At 37.0% G+C, this 15,469-nt stretch overlaps 1 protein-coding gene across 11 annotated transcripts in view; it reads right to left on the bottom strand.

Annotated features, from left to right (window-relative positions):
* LAMA2 (laminin subunit alpha 2) overlaps positions 1 to 15,469 on the bottom strand; it is a 376,777-nt gene that overhangs the window by 83,066 nt on the left and 278,242 nt on the right. For all 11 annotated transcript variants that reach the window (XM_084516212.1, XM_084516216.1, XM_084516217.1 and 8 more), the window contains 4 exons: positions 11,021 to 11,163; positions 10,399 to 10,497; positions 4,382 to 4,493; positions 1,250 to 1,412 (listed from right to left, as the gene is read on the bottom strand). In XM_084516212.1, the coding sequence (XP_084372338.1) occupies positions 1,250 to 1,412; positions 4,382 to 4,493; positions 10,399 to 10,497; positions 11,021 to 11,163 (517 nt within the window). The remainder of the gene's footprint in view (positions 1 to 1,249; positions 1,413 to 4,381; positions 4,494 to 10,398; positions 10,498 to 11,020; positions 11,164 to 15,469) is intronic.

Below are 15,469 nucleotides of genomic sequence, written 5' to 3'. Positions count from 1 at the left end.
TTCCTTCTCTAGCTATTGGACTGATTTTAAGCAAGCCTGACAGTTTTGTGTTGGCTGTAGCATTCAAGGACTATAACTGCCTTATTTGATTATTATTATTATTATATATTATTATCCCCCCCCATCCTGCCTTAAAATTGTAGGCATCACTTTCAAAGTTTTTGCTAATTTTTTCTCTGCCCTACTTGTTTCTGATTTATTTCTGTAGAGAAAGAATATAAGAGACTCAGCAGAAGCAGAAGAAAAAGCAATAAAATATCTGCGAAGAACACATTTTCAGTTTATCCTTTCTCGAGAGAACAGAAAGTAGAACTATCAGAAGTATGGCAGAAATACTGTACTGGTAGGATTTTCAGAAAAAGATCCATTTTACAAAGTGTAAGTTTGGCAGTGAAAATCTGATTTTATACAGATTGGAATGCTTAACTAAAATTGTATTCTATTTATGACTCCTCTATAACATATATGTACCTGATAATTGATGTTTTCAGTTCTGAAAATTTTTATCCCAGTTTTCTGAGACACTTTTCACAACTTCAGTGGACCACATTCATTTGGATAGCCTGCTAAGTAATGCCTAGCTCTACGAATATACCTGCACTAACTGATGCAGAACACACTACCAGAATTTTAACTTAAAGCCAAGTATTTTTCTAGATTAGATAAGTTTTCAGCATTTTGCAAAGTGCTTTATAAAAAGCTGGCAATAATTATATAAACACACACACATATATATATATATATTATATTTAAAGATACCTAAATAACCAAATGCTGGGCTTCTGAACCTTGTCAGGAAGCTGGAATATCCTGATCCATACTATTCTGTGTATTGTACAATGCATCCTTTTGAATGTCTGTGGTACTGGACAAGCTTTGCAAACAGACTATATTTTTATTAGAACAATTATTATTTTTTTTTTCCAGAAAAAATAACAAGCTTCCAGACAAGTGTCTTGGCACTAAAACCCTTTACCAGGTCTGAAGTAGAAGTTAAATACAAACTGAGAAAAATTGCTTAGAATTTGATTAGAAACATTACTGGTACCTGTGGAGCAAAGTAATTTCCTAGGGATTGGTTTCCACGCACGTAAGCATTTCCAAAAACGCTAATGCTAAACTAATAGATGTGAAATATTAGACTGTTTTTCTTCACTGTAAAGACCCAGCTTGAACACCTGGTTGGAATGGATGACAATTACAAGAGTCAGATATTATCACCAGGAGGCTGAAGACTCTCTCTACTCACTTTAACTCATCTTGAGCTATTCTTTCTTGAAAATGTAGGTTTCTACTTCTCAATTCTGTGACCATTCTTTCGGCCTCGCTCTGCAGTTCTGGGAGACTCTTCTCCAAGGTCTTGTCTGGGGTTCTGAGTGTCTCATTTAGTCTTATAGCATCTTCACTTACAGCTGCAGGGGGCAAAAAATATATATGTACGGGGTTAGAAAGCAAAAAGAACCTATAAGTATCTGCATGTCAACTCTTATCAGCAAGTCAAATGCAATTTGCACTGGTTATTCCTGCTGTGAAATATAAAGGATAGTTAATCAGTAACAAATGAGAAAATGTTATATGTCTCATCAAAACCTTTACTGTAGCTCACTTTTAAGCACAATAACTACAATGAAGAAGTCTTTATATCCAGTATAAAATATATTGCTCCCATCTTCCTTCCCCTGAAAAAAAGAATTTGCACTGAGCCTTCGAAACAGCAGTAAATAATTTGGGATATTGCTCTCAGAAATAAAGAGAAAGCTGTACAAGCAATGAAAACTAGTTTTCAAATTACTTTTGAAGTACTTCAAAATATTTCATTTGTAGCATTCAGATTTAGAAATCCTAGGAAGAATAAACGATTGGGAAATTTGGTAAGGAGAGGGAGAGAAGAAGAATGAAAGACACTCACAGATTGAGAGCTCGTGTTTAGAAGCAGATACACAGAAATGAACAAAAAGAGTCGGAGGGCTGGAATACATGAGGATAGAATGTAAGATATGTGTTTGGAATACCTAAATTATTCATAACTGATAAAACTGTACACATGGTATCATAGTCAAGGACCAACTAAAATCTTTCTACCATAGCACACTATAAGATATTAGAATATAGACTTTCAGAAGCAAGTAGGTGATTTATGATAATCAGTTATGTCTGCAATGTTAAAAAGTACTGCTCCCTTTCCATATGCAGTGGGCTTCTCAGTAACTAATTTCTCTGAAATAAGTTCCTGGTTGCATGTGTACTTCCAAATATCTTAAATCCTTAATTGAAGAAATCATAAGCTGTCTTCCAACAATCAAATAAATGACTATTTCATGGACACATTGTGTAGGTTTAGAGCAAATGACGAAGAAGAAAACTTTAATTAAACGTTTTCAATTTGCTGGTGAGAACTGGGACTTGAATCTTAAAGAGTGGTTATATGTGGGGTAGTGAGGACTGAAACAAGACTATAGTTCAGTTAAAAGGATCATGTCTTGCTTGTAATGCATTATGTTACATATCATTACTTAGTTACCTCTGGCCAGGAATAGGCATATATTCACTTTTTAAAATCTGGAATAAATAAATAGTAATTTAGCTTCCATGAGTATTTACCTCAAAAGAGAAAATGGACATGTTATTTCAGCCTTCATTAGTTTCAGGAAAATTTATACAGAGCTTTATCTTTCCCCCCCATCCTCCTCATCTCATAAACAAGTTTTAAAATAATTTTAAAATAATCTAGAAATGGCTCCAAAATAAAGCAAAAGTTTATCCTCAGTTTTTGAAAGATGATGATCTTGAACAGGAAGAATTAAGAAGACTTAAGGCTCTTTGAAAACAAAGATAAAAAAATAGACTGAAGGAGAATACAGTTCCTGTCTATTAATATAGTTGCAGGTGGAGGAAAGAGGAGAAACACTAGGAAGAGAAAAAACTATTTGCACCAAAGAATAAGGCAGAAGAACACACGATGATAAACTAAACATGAGTATTTTTAGATATAAGGTTTTTAGAAGGTCTGTAGTTATCAAAAGAGTTCTGAAACTGTCTTCTATTCAGAGGGTGAATATGTGGGAACTACTTTGAAGATGCATATTAGAAAGTTTATGATAGCCAGGGAGTGGATGCAGCAACCCAGAAGGTATCTTTCAGCCATTATGCTCAAATCCTCTATCGAATCCTATATTTAATCAATCCTTAAAATGTTGACTTGGCCACTAGGCAAACACATTGATTTTAAAGTCTTTGTCTGCTTCTAAGTGCATACATTTGTTTCACCTCTCAACATCTTCTAACTCTATACTTTCTATTGCTAAACCTGCTTCAGGAAACTTTTGTACGGGTTTCAAACACTGGGCAAAAACTCTGTGCAGCAAAAAAACAAATTTAGCCCTTGTCGTCCTGAATTCATCATCGACTTCTCAAATTCAGCTTTGTACTGAAATATGAAGAACCTGGTATTTTATTTAAAAACCTTGTTGAAAACTTGCTTACTTTTTCATGTCACTTTTCTGACATTTATTTCATGTCAAAGTTGTACATTATAGGGATACCTTAAACTGCTGGTTGATTCAATTACAGGGCATGTACTGGGATGTGTTACATGAGAGGCAATATAAAATGTATTTTATAGTACTTAGACAGAATTGGAAGCTTCCCCTTTCAACCAAATGGATTGCATAGAAGCATATCTCTAGATATGCAAGAAGCATATCTCTACTGAACTTAGAACTGTATTGGGAGTTTTGAAGAAAGAAGAGATCAGTATTTTTCAAATAATAATAATATTTAGCAACTGACTGTGATTGCCAATCATTTTCATATTTACCCACCATTATCTAATTTAATAGGTCACGCAGTATTTAGGTTCTACTTCTCAAAGCCATCTACAATACTTTTGCTTGTAAGTCTTTACTGTTTTTTGTAAGTGCCGAGAATCACCTTGTGGAAGAGAGTTGGGTCTATGCCACTTCTTAGGTAGGGATAGTAGTAACTTACAATTTCCAGGCAGCAGATGTTCATTAATGGCAGGTAGTAATGCATCTTTGAAGTCATTTTGAGGAATTAAGATGAAGTCTTACTGTACCAAGTGCTGAAGTTACATCAAGCTTTTTACTGATATATGTTTTTAACTTTGAAAATAAACAAATGCAAAGCCCTGTTAATCACTTTATTCTAATTTTCCCCAAGTAACTGAGAAAATCCTGAAGGAACATACTCAATATTTTGCTTGTCTGTGTTCATAAGAAACTGTTGCTTCTTAATGCAACATTTCAATCATGTGACATTTCTCAGTGGACAAACTCTCTTCCTCACTGTGTTTCAGGCCCTCTTCTCCACCATCATTCAGTTTTCCTGAGAAACAATGGGCACATTTTTCTTTTTCCAGTACCTTCAGCAGCTTGGAGAATGCCTTTTACGAACTGTCCAAGAGATTTTGCTCTGTCATTAGTCCTCTCAGCATCCTGCCTCGTTTGCTCACCATCTGCTGTCACCTTGGTAGCCTAGTGAACCAAATTCAGGAAAAGTATAATTAATAAACAGGACAAGGCTGTGCTATGCAATATATAGAACTGTATGCACTGTCTGAATTTATGCTCAAAACTTTCCTCAGGCAAAAGACAATCAATGAATTATTGATCAGATGCATGAGAAATGACACGTTCTGTTCAAATACACAATTAAATTTTATTACCTTTTCCTTCTAAAGGAAATTGGAAGGCTTTATTTTAGGTTCTTAGAAACTCTAGTTTCTTAGAAACTCTAGTTGTATGCAACTGCACACAAAGAGAGACAGGATTAAATTCACTGAATTTGCTTAAAGAAACATTGTTCAGAACCGTTTAATAGACTCTTCAGCAGATACTTTCTGTAATTTCACAATTGTGCATATTACGATTGACAAAGTGCAGCAGATATCATGACCTCCTTGCTTCTTCCCCTGAGGTGCTCTCAAAGAGACAACCCATGCCAACAAGCATGAACAATTTAAAATCTATGCATTAATGAAACCAAGAAAGAGAGGGGGAAAAAAGTGAAGTAGATTTGTCCAGCTTTAATGCTTGAAGTGGTTTGTTTATAACATATTGGGGTGCTCAGTAAAATTTTAGCTTTGTGTAAATAAAGGCTTTATAATTTTATTGAATCACAGAAGCAGCATGAAGCAAGATGAAGACAGACATCTGCTGCATAACAGAAAACATGTTGAGGAAAGGAATCATCTTAATACTTTCTACTTAGCTCTCAAGATTCCTATTTACCAAACCATTTTTTATCATGCAGAAGCCACTTTAAGCAACACAGCTTGTCAAGCTGCATCATAAACAAACAAACAAACAAAAGTAAAACAAACAAACAAACAAAAAATAGAACAAAACAAGCCACCAGCATGAGCAACAACAATCCACCAGTGTTTGGGTTCTGACTGTCCAGATTGTACTCCCAAGAAATACCTATAAGCACAGCATTATGACCTTTTCAGTCTGTGGGAAATGGCTAGGAGGTTAATAATTCAAAATGAGCTTCTCATGTTGATCTGCTTGAGGGTAGGAAGGCTCTGCAGGAGGATCTGGATAGGCTGCACCGATGGGCTGAGGTCAACTGCATGAAGTTTAACAAGGCCAAGTGCCGGGTCCTGCACCTGGGGCGCAATAACCCCAAGCAGAGCTACAGGCTGGGAGATGAGTGGTTGGAGAGCTGCCAGGCAGAGAAGGACCTGGGAGTGATAGTTGATAGTCGGCTGAATATGAGCCAGCAGTGTGCTCAGGTGGCCAAAAAGGCCAACAGCATCCTGGCTTGCATAAGAAACAGTGTGGCCAGCAGGGCTAGGGAGGTGAACATCCCCCTGTACGCAGCTCTGGTGAGGCCGCACCTCGAGTACTGTGTTCAGTTTTGGGCCCCTCACTACAAGAAGGACATCGAGGTGCTTGAGCGGGTCAAGAGAAGGGCGATGAAGCTGGTGAGGGGCCTGGAGAACAAGTCCTGTGAGGAGTGGCTGAGGGAGCCGGGCTTGTTCAGCCTGGAGAAGAGGAGGCTCAGGGGCGACCTTATCGCTCTTTATAGGTACCTCAAGGGAGGCTGTAGCGAGGTGGGGGTTGGTCTATTCCCCCACGTGCTTGGTGACAGGACGAGTTGCGCCAGGGGAATTTTAGGCTGGATGTTAGGAAGAACTTCTTTACTGAAAGGGTTGTTAGGCATTGGAACAGGCTGCCCAGGGAAGTGGTGGAGTCACCATCCCTGGAAGTCTTCAAAAGACGTTTAGATGTAGAGCTTAGGGATATGGTTTAGTGGGGACTGTTAGCGTTAGGTCAGAGGTTGGACTCGATGATCTTGAGGTCTCTTCCAACCTAGAAATTCTGTGATTCTGTGATTCTCTCACTTGAGCTGTACTGGTAACATTTGTTCTGGTAATATTTTCTGTTACCAGAAATCTATTTCATTAACAGTCAAAGAGAGATAGCATCACATTTAACACATTGCCTGATTAGCTTCTACATGGAAGCCCTCAAGATACATCAGGACAGCTGGGTTCCTGAAATGAAATCCCCGGCACTATCATACCACTTACAATTTTGGTCTACTTCAGAGTGGTTACTGTGCGAATAATTTATATGAAAATGTTTGAGGTAAATAGAATGACAGAGGAAGAACTAGCAACCTGTATTAGACGGGGGGAAGATGGTTGTATTTTTATCCATGTGTCAGTTGAAAAACATGGCTTTCCATAGTTATACAGCTTGGATCACGTTATTGGTCACTTCTGCTAAGAATTACAAAACTCCTTTATCTGTCTGGATACAGAGCTGAAATATTGTCAAAGTGAGTAGTAAAGGTAATTGGGATAGGAAAAAGGCAAAAATACAGAATGGTCTTGATGGACCACTGCTTTAATCCAGCTTTGCATCTCTGATGTCATTTCATTCTTCATGTAATTGAGAACTACCTTATTATTTATTGTCCCATCCTCCACAATGAGCCTTTTATTCTTTGTCTTATATTTTCTTAGAATTTTCCCAGTCACTTGTATTATATTCTACAATATTTCTAAGTACTTTACTACAAATGGTGTTCTATAACTTACATAGACTTTTCTCATTTTTGATTACTTTTTCCACATTCGTATTAATTCCAATTGGGCACTTTAAGCTTTCAATATTTATGACTGAATGGCAGGCACTAAATTTTCATACACATTAATCTGCCATCAAACTGTTTCCATTTTCTCTCTGTGACAGTTCTCTTTAGTACTTAAATCCCATCCAGTCCTACTGTCTGCTTTCTGTATTTAGCCATAATTTGCTTTGCTGAAAAATAACCTTTCACTTCATTTTCTGGTCTAGCATTAACTCCATAAACCAAGTTAAATGGCAAGTATCTTTCACATTGTACCTAGCCATTCTATGGATAATTAAATGTTTCCATTTGTTAATAAAGTCCTACTCATTCGCTACATATTCAGTTTACTACAGTTCATCATTTCCATAAAGTCAGAATTCAGCTACTAAGTTTAAAGACGCACAACAATCTTTTTCTGGGGGAGGAATAAAAGTCACAAAGACTGAGTCCAGAGCAAGGTTTGGAATGAATTTTTGAGAAGTATGGACACAAGTGAGACCTGTTGGCATAACAGAGATCTCCATCATGGAAATCTGGTAAAACAACTAGATGAGACCACATTGCCGCAGACCACAAAAGGAGGGCAAACTCAGAACTCTCTGTATAGATAGAAGGTCTTGAATCACCTTCTAAATGCTTCTAACTATTGCCAGCTACTTCCACAAATTTATGAGCTCAAGGAATTCAACGGTATAGGAGAAATGAAGAAGTTTACAGTCAAAAGAAGTATTTCAATTAAAAGGAAGTGATTCTGATCCCTGACTTTCCTGAAGTCTCTGAAGGTACCCCATTAGAAGGTGTATTTGACTAAAGTAGTGAGCTAATAGGATGTGAAAAATCTGACGTCTACCTCAGGTGGTAGATGTAGAAATGCATATGCAAGTATGTAAGAATGTAATCAGTTTAAGAGCAAGAGAAGAGGATCTTCTTGTAGAGAATACGTAGTACAATTTGGCAGTGAATGAAACAAAGAATATGATGAGGAAAAATAAAAAAGCTGCACCAATGGAAGAGATGACTTGTTGAAAAGTTTTGTAGTGAGAAAATACTGTTGTCTTCTACATTTTGTCTTAAAATGTGTAGAAATTTTTCCTCATGGTAAAAAGTGTCTTCACTAATCTTCATCAGCCTTTATCCTTATCACTACTGGTTTCACTTGGAAAAGTCTAGTGAGCCTCTAGTGAGATTTGTGCAGAAAGTTTGCTAGTTATAGTCATACTAGCCGTTACATAGTATTCAGCTATATCTTCACATAAAAATGAGACTTCAATGTGCTACATCAGGATCCACTCTTCTTTTTGGTACATTGATCCTATTTACAAATATCGAAAGATAAGTGTAGGACTTAGCACCATGTGATAGTCCTCAAAATAAAAACCAAAGTCCAGTCGAATTAACTACATGTATTCTCCATATGAAAAATGGAAATCATAAGCCAACTTACTAGTTACAACAAGGGAAAACTGCAGAAATGGAAGTGGTGTTAATCTGTCTACCATGCTAAACTCCCTAAGATCACATTCTGAATGTTTTCCCTTTTAAGACTAGTCCATAGAAAATCAGAATTTGCAACATATTTTAGGTATTCTCCATGCAGGATTGAAATTTATTTAATTTTCATTGTATTGGGCAGGGGGTGCAGGTGGTAATTGGAAAAGGATATTAAAAAGAACAACTGTGCGAAGGAAAAAATTATTAGCTTAAGATTGAAAAATCTTAATAATTAATTAATAACTAATAATCTTAATAATTAATACAAGAAATATAATTTTCCCTGTCTGTAGGGCTGTCATGAGTTAAAAACCTGCCTTGATTTAGCAATCTTTCTTTATGCTCACATACATACACTCGTATGCATATATGTGTGTGGAGGTATGTATACATACACATATGAACGTGCATATATGCATACAATACAGATGTTTTCTTATCCTCTCAAGGTTTCATGGAGTTCTTCAAAATTGAATATAATGCACATAAACAAACCAATTTCTTTGAGAATTTTGGTTCTGCAAGGCATGAACAATTTTAAGACAGGATGCTAAAACTACAGGGGGGATAGGTAAATTGTCTCAGGTGTATACAGTAATCAGTGTTTTGCTTGTTTCATTATTTTAATGCAGGGAAGCACCTACTTATGAACATGAGTTTTGCTAGTCTGTTACATTAATGCCTTTGGGACAGCTGTGTTTTTATCGTGGCTGGTCCATTGCCCTACTTTTTGTCCACTAGGTGGCGCAATTTATATTATTTTCTTAGACGATGTCTTTCTGACCAAATAAAGGTCTATATTGAAATAAAACTTTCATAATAAAAAGAGTAAATCGCACATCGATTGAAATCCAAAAACCTATCGCTTTCTTCATAAATGAATTATATAATGCACAATAAACACACACTGCAATATTTGAATTCTCCCTTTAAATATTATTCTCATTTGAATTACTTCATTCGTTGACTCTTAATGACAAGTTATTTGCTAAACCAGAGACATTCACTAGCTTGCTATAAAATTTCCTTAAAATTAGTGCATCAACCTAGGCTACCATTTCCTCTACAGCTCCTGAAGAAACCAGACAGCACAGAAGATAACCTAAAAATGGAAAACAAGAAAAGTGGAAAACAAGACTCCAAACATGAAAACTATTCCTACAATGGGCTTGAGTTGGCTGGGCAATAAGTAACTGAGTGAAGCTAGTTTACCTGTACTGTAAAAGACCATCTTGCAAGAGAAACAGAATGAGAACTATCTTGATACAGTCAGACTCAGAATATTTGAAACAGAGTATGAGGAGATGATGTTGTTGATGCAGAAAGCAGATAGCCATATGAGAGACCATATTAACATTCAGAAGAAAAAGAAGGGAATCAGGGAGCCTGCTTTCCAAAAGTCTTAGCCAGTCAAAGAAGGACTCCAGCCATGTGAGCAACTGTGTGGTAATCACATGGCTTGGTTACTGTTGGGTTTGTAATATAACCTCTAGCTGATGTTAAGAGAAAGCTAATGAATGCTGTATCAAGACCTCTATTTCCTTTAGTCTCAGATTTTCCAAATAAGATCATTCTTTGGTGCTCTGTATGAGCTCTTACCTACATTATAAAGTTTTACAGAAAATATATCTCAATGTATTGGCCCACAAAAAATATGTTATTAGAGGACTTGCTGCCATTTCAAATACTGAAACTGCATCTTATAATTCATCTATTCATTCATGTTTAATTCATATTCAGGATATTTCCATCATTATACAGTTTTAACCAAGCCCATAGACCCCAACGTGATCACAGACTTACTCTTGTCAGTAGTTCATCCATTTCTGTCACCAAGGTATCCAGATTTTCCTGTGCTAGCTGAAGAAGTCTCTCTGGAGCACGCTGAGGTGAAAGCAAATGCTGTTGGGGGAAGAGGAGAGTGAAAGTAAAAATCCGTATCTCAGTGCTTCCAACTATTGTAGAGAAGAAACAGGAAAAATTTCCTTTTTGTTACTGTATGCAATTCCCTTTTGTCATATCCATCCAATGTATTTTCCTCAGGACTCTTGACAGCTTTACATATCTTAGTGGAAAGCCAAAAATTAGGCAACATATCACATATAAAATGTGTATCTGCTCTCTGGACAACTAGCATGAACACTATTTTATGTGTATGAAACATCACTTTTTATGTGCCTACAGCATAATTGCTTACATACGTGTACACAAATGAATTATTGCTGCAAGATTTACATATTAAAATAAGCCAAAATAAATAATTGTAATAGCTATTTACTAATTAGAACAAGTTTGAAATAATTAAATCTTAAATTATTCTTCTCTCAATTCTCTACACTTATGGCTGTATTTTTGGACAGATAAATACAGTTATACTGGAGCATGATTGTATGTGAATACATGATCTTTGCTTATGTATACCTACCTTTAATTCCTGTGTCGTGTTCTCAAAACCATACAACAATTTATATGGAGCAGGCAGTGGACCACTCAGGTTAACACTCATGATCATCTGGTTTAGCTGATCCAGGTCACTGAGAAGGAGTCCTGTACATTCATCATTGCAAGCTGGGGGAAGAACAGCAAAGCTGATTTATTTCTGATAAACGTTTAAGATATATGTTTGAGTTAGAAATATTTTATGGAATAACCTAAAATTGTTTGAAAGGTAATGCTCATTTCAGATAATGTACCCCAAAAGCACAGTGTGATAGGAAGTAGAGACAGCAGCTGGGAAAGAAGTTATTGCTTGGGATTTGGTAATGGACAGTAAAATATAAAACAAAAAGAGCAAAACTGGTAAGCTTACCTCATAAAAAGAGGAAAAAATTAATGTTGCCCATTACAGACTAGCCCATATAAAATCATACATTAGACAAGCAATTTGGAGGAAGTCTGAGAAAGGTGGACAGGTAATTTGGAAAATCTAGGAGCACTTTAAAATCTACAGTACATTTATGGATTTGAACATAAGAAGAACTCTAGAAATCTTACAATTTGCATACTTTACAGTCAATAACAGCATGGCCAAGCATGCTTAACTTGTAATGCAGACAGTAGAAAGAGTCAAGGTAAAAATACTGATAGTTTTCTTTTAAGAAATGTTTTTCCCTACCTCCTTTCACTAACCAGCTTATATTTTTCATGTAAGTTTCCTTGAAAATACTCTTCCTTGAAAATACTCTTTAGCATGAAAAATACTGGTTTGTGCTATGTATGCCAAAAGGAGTTTGCATCCCCCCCTTGATTTCTGTTAACACAAGATATTCTCATAACTCAAAGTCTTGTACAGTTTATGCTACAAAGAGGAAAATTCTTCATCCTTTAGAAAGCAGTTGTGGGAATGACTTCCTGTTTCCATGCATAAAGATGCTACATATGACTGGCAAAGCAAAGCAACATCTCAGGAGGTAGAGTGAACTGTGAAACAACAAATTCTCTGGTGATGTTAAGAGACATGGAGGGTTGTACCTAAAATTTTACAAGTATGTAATTATTTCTCTCAATGCTGCTAGGCAGCTCAATGGCTAAAAAAAAACCACCAAACAACATGTATTTATTTGCAGAAGATGGTAAGTAATTTTCAACAGGGAAGTGCTTTTTTCCCCTGAATTCTATTGTTCATGTATATTAATTCTTTTCTGTTCTTTAAAGTTTTCAGTCACAATTATCTGTTTCTTATTCTGTAGGTTGGCTGTTCAATATAGTGAAAATCTGAGTGAGATACAGAGTAAGGAAGAATAAAGAATACTAGTTTATTACACCATGAAACTCACGTGATGATTAAAAAGGAGACAAGATATATGCTGGATTACTACAGTAAAAAGTGGGTGCAGAACATTAGATACTGTTATTTTAAGGCTTCCTTTTGCACTTTCATTGCTTTCATTTGCAGACCTCTTCCTCCTATTTCTCAGTATTTTGTTACATAATCTGAACTGGAACTTCTCTGTAGTCATTAAGTGTGGGCATGATACATTCCACTTTATATGTTTCTACAGGAAATAAATAAATAAATGCCACCCCAGCTCTTGTTTGTTTTTAGAAGTTCCAGAGAACCAGAGGAAATGCAAATTTTATAGCAAACTGACTGCTTTATATGATGAACATCTCTTCTGTAGCTGGCCAAGGAGGTAGGTAACATGATAACCATTTTGCAGAATGCAAAAAAAAAGTGATCTTAGAGCGGAAGAGGTTTTTTTGCCTTTTTTTTTTTTTTTTTTTTTTTTTTTTTTTAAATTATTCTGATGCATTGCTTTTCACTTATTAAACAAAGTAAATCTATTTATCCTAAAAATTGTCCAAGCAGATGGTAATGAAATGCTAAAAAATTGTTATGTGTTAAGGACAAACTCAATTCACACCAATAAATAAAATAAAAAAGAAAGCTTATGAAGATATGCAGTATTCTCAATGAGTAAACTGGTAAGTGTGCTGTGAACATTCAGTATAAATAAACAGGTAGAAGAGAGGAGCTATATCAAGCAAGGACCACAGCTGAGTATATGAGACAGGACTAAGCTACACCAGTACACAGTCTGAAATGAACTGGAGCTATGGCAAATAATTCAAGAGCATGATTATATTTTATGAGACTAAATTTTTCTGTGTTTTTTATCTATAAAACTGTCAGGATAAATTTGTATCTAATATTAAGTAATGCAGCACTAAATTTAGATCATTACAACACTGCAAGCATGTAAGAGGCAAATCATGCAGTCAATATTACAACATTGCAGCAAGCAAATAATGGATATTATTGCGTTTTCCATTTTCACCACACTTTCCCATGCACAGGAAGCCCTGTAAAGGATTCTGTCTTACCTCTTGTGAGAAGCATCTCCAAAGTTTGCACGCTAAAGAAATGTTATTTAAAGAAATAATTGATCGAATAGTAAGAGACACTGCAATTTTATGGACTTATTCCATCTTACAAGGAGAAGATAATGTTCAATAAAGGAATTAAGTGATAGAGCCACAATATGTTCCTCCGGTAGGGTGATTATCTAACAGGATTTTTCTTTAATACATTTATTATTGTTAAAGTGCATAAGATACGCACTGCATCTGCATAATGACTAGGTTATTTTTATGTGTGCTTGCAGCCCAGAAAGCCAACTGTACCTGTGTTCTTTTTGGCTGCGCCAAAAGAAGCATGTCCAGTGAGGTGATTCCCCCCCTCTGCTCTGCTCTTGTGAGACCCCACCTGGAGTACTGTGTTCAGTTCTGGGGCCCCCGGCACAAGACGGACATGCACATATTAGAATAATTCCAGAGGAGGGCCATGAAGCTGATCAGAGGGCTGGAGCACCTCCCTTATGAAGACATGCTGAGTGTAGTGATAGGACAAGACATAATGGCTATAAACTAAAAGACCGTAGATTTAGGTTAGACATTAGGAGGAAATTCTTTACTCAGAGGATGGTGAGGCACTGGAACAGGTTTCCCAGAGAAGCTGTGGATGCCCCATCCCTGGAAGTATTCAAGGCCAGGTTAGATGAGGCTTTGGTCAACCTAGCCTGGTGGGAGGTGTCCCTGCCCATGGCAAGGGGGTGGAACTGGATGGTCTTTTAAGGTCCCTTCCAACCAAAACCATTATATGATTCCAGGATGTAAGGGAAACCCTGAAATCTCTGATGTGAGGTTGAACTTATGATAGCTATTGATGCTTCATTGTTAGTTTCCTGTTGCATCACAAGCACTGAACGCTCATTAGTCTCATTAAGCTTTTGGCCATTACCCTATATATTTTTTTTTCCATTTTGGCACTAGTCTAAAACTAAATAATAAAAAACCTTCCTTCCATCCCTGTACTCCTTTTTGGCTGGGTCAGAGTGGCAGTATTCTCTGCGGCATCTCATGGTAGTGCATTTTGGATTTGTGACCAAAACAGTGTTGGCAATATGTCCATGTTTTAACTGTTGCTGAGCAGTGCTTGCACAGCATCAAGTCCTTCTCTGTTTCTCTCACTGCCCCCCAGCAAGGAGGCTAGGGGTGGGCAAGAACTGGGGAGGAAAACACAGGCAGAACAGCTGACCCCAGCTGGTTATTTCTTATCAGGTGTCATTGTGCTCAGCAATAAAAGCTGAAGGAAAGAAGGAAGAAGGGGGAGACATTTGGAGTTATGCTGTTTGTCTTCCCAAGTAACAGTCATGTATAATGAAGCCCTGCCTTCCTGGGAATGGCTGAACACCTGCATGCTGATTAGAAATGGATTCCTCACTTTGGTCTGCTTGCACAAGCAGTTTTGCTTGGCCTATTAAACTAACCTATTAAACTGTCTGAGCCCATGTGTTTTCTTGGTTTTACCCATCCAATTCTCTTCCCTATCACACTGGGGTGGAGGGGGGGGGAAGAGCGGGGGAGCTGCTGGGTAGAGCTTAGATGTCTACTGGGGTTAACAAACAACAGCCCCCAAAAACCCTAGTAGGGGGTAACTGCCCTATTAACTGCACTAGTAGGCAGTTAAAGGTTCTGGCTTCATTGATATTGCTGCTGGTTTCAGGGGGATTGCATGATCAATGTATCTTCACTCCAAAATCTAGGCAAATTCAGCTCCAGATCAGGGTCTAAAGTTCTGCCTCAGGTTTATTTCAAACCTTTGTTGTTTATAAAGCCACATTTGCTGGTTCTGATATGGACCAGTACTAGTTAGGTTTATATAGTGCTTGAGAACGGCAAAAGACATTGGGATGTGGGTCTAAACTCAACCGGAACTCACGTATCAAAACCAAAACTAAATGAAAACAAAACAAGAAGAATAAAACACCAAATAATAATAAAGAAAAAAGGGGGGGGGAGGGGGGACAACTGATATCTTATCAGCTTCCATGTCAAGTAGGGGTGTCAGTCCTTTACTGAGCTCACGCAGACA

Source organism: Aythya ferina (assembly GCF_964211825.1).
Source record: "Aythya ferina genome assembly, chromosome: 3".
Classification (NCBI taxonomy): Eukaryota; Metazoa; Chordata; class Aves; order Anseriformes; family Anatidae; genus Aythya; species Aythya ferina.
Note: the sequence above shows the minus strand (reverse complement) of the source record. Positions and strands in the feature narration are given on the sequence as shown.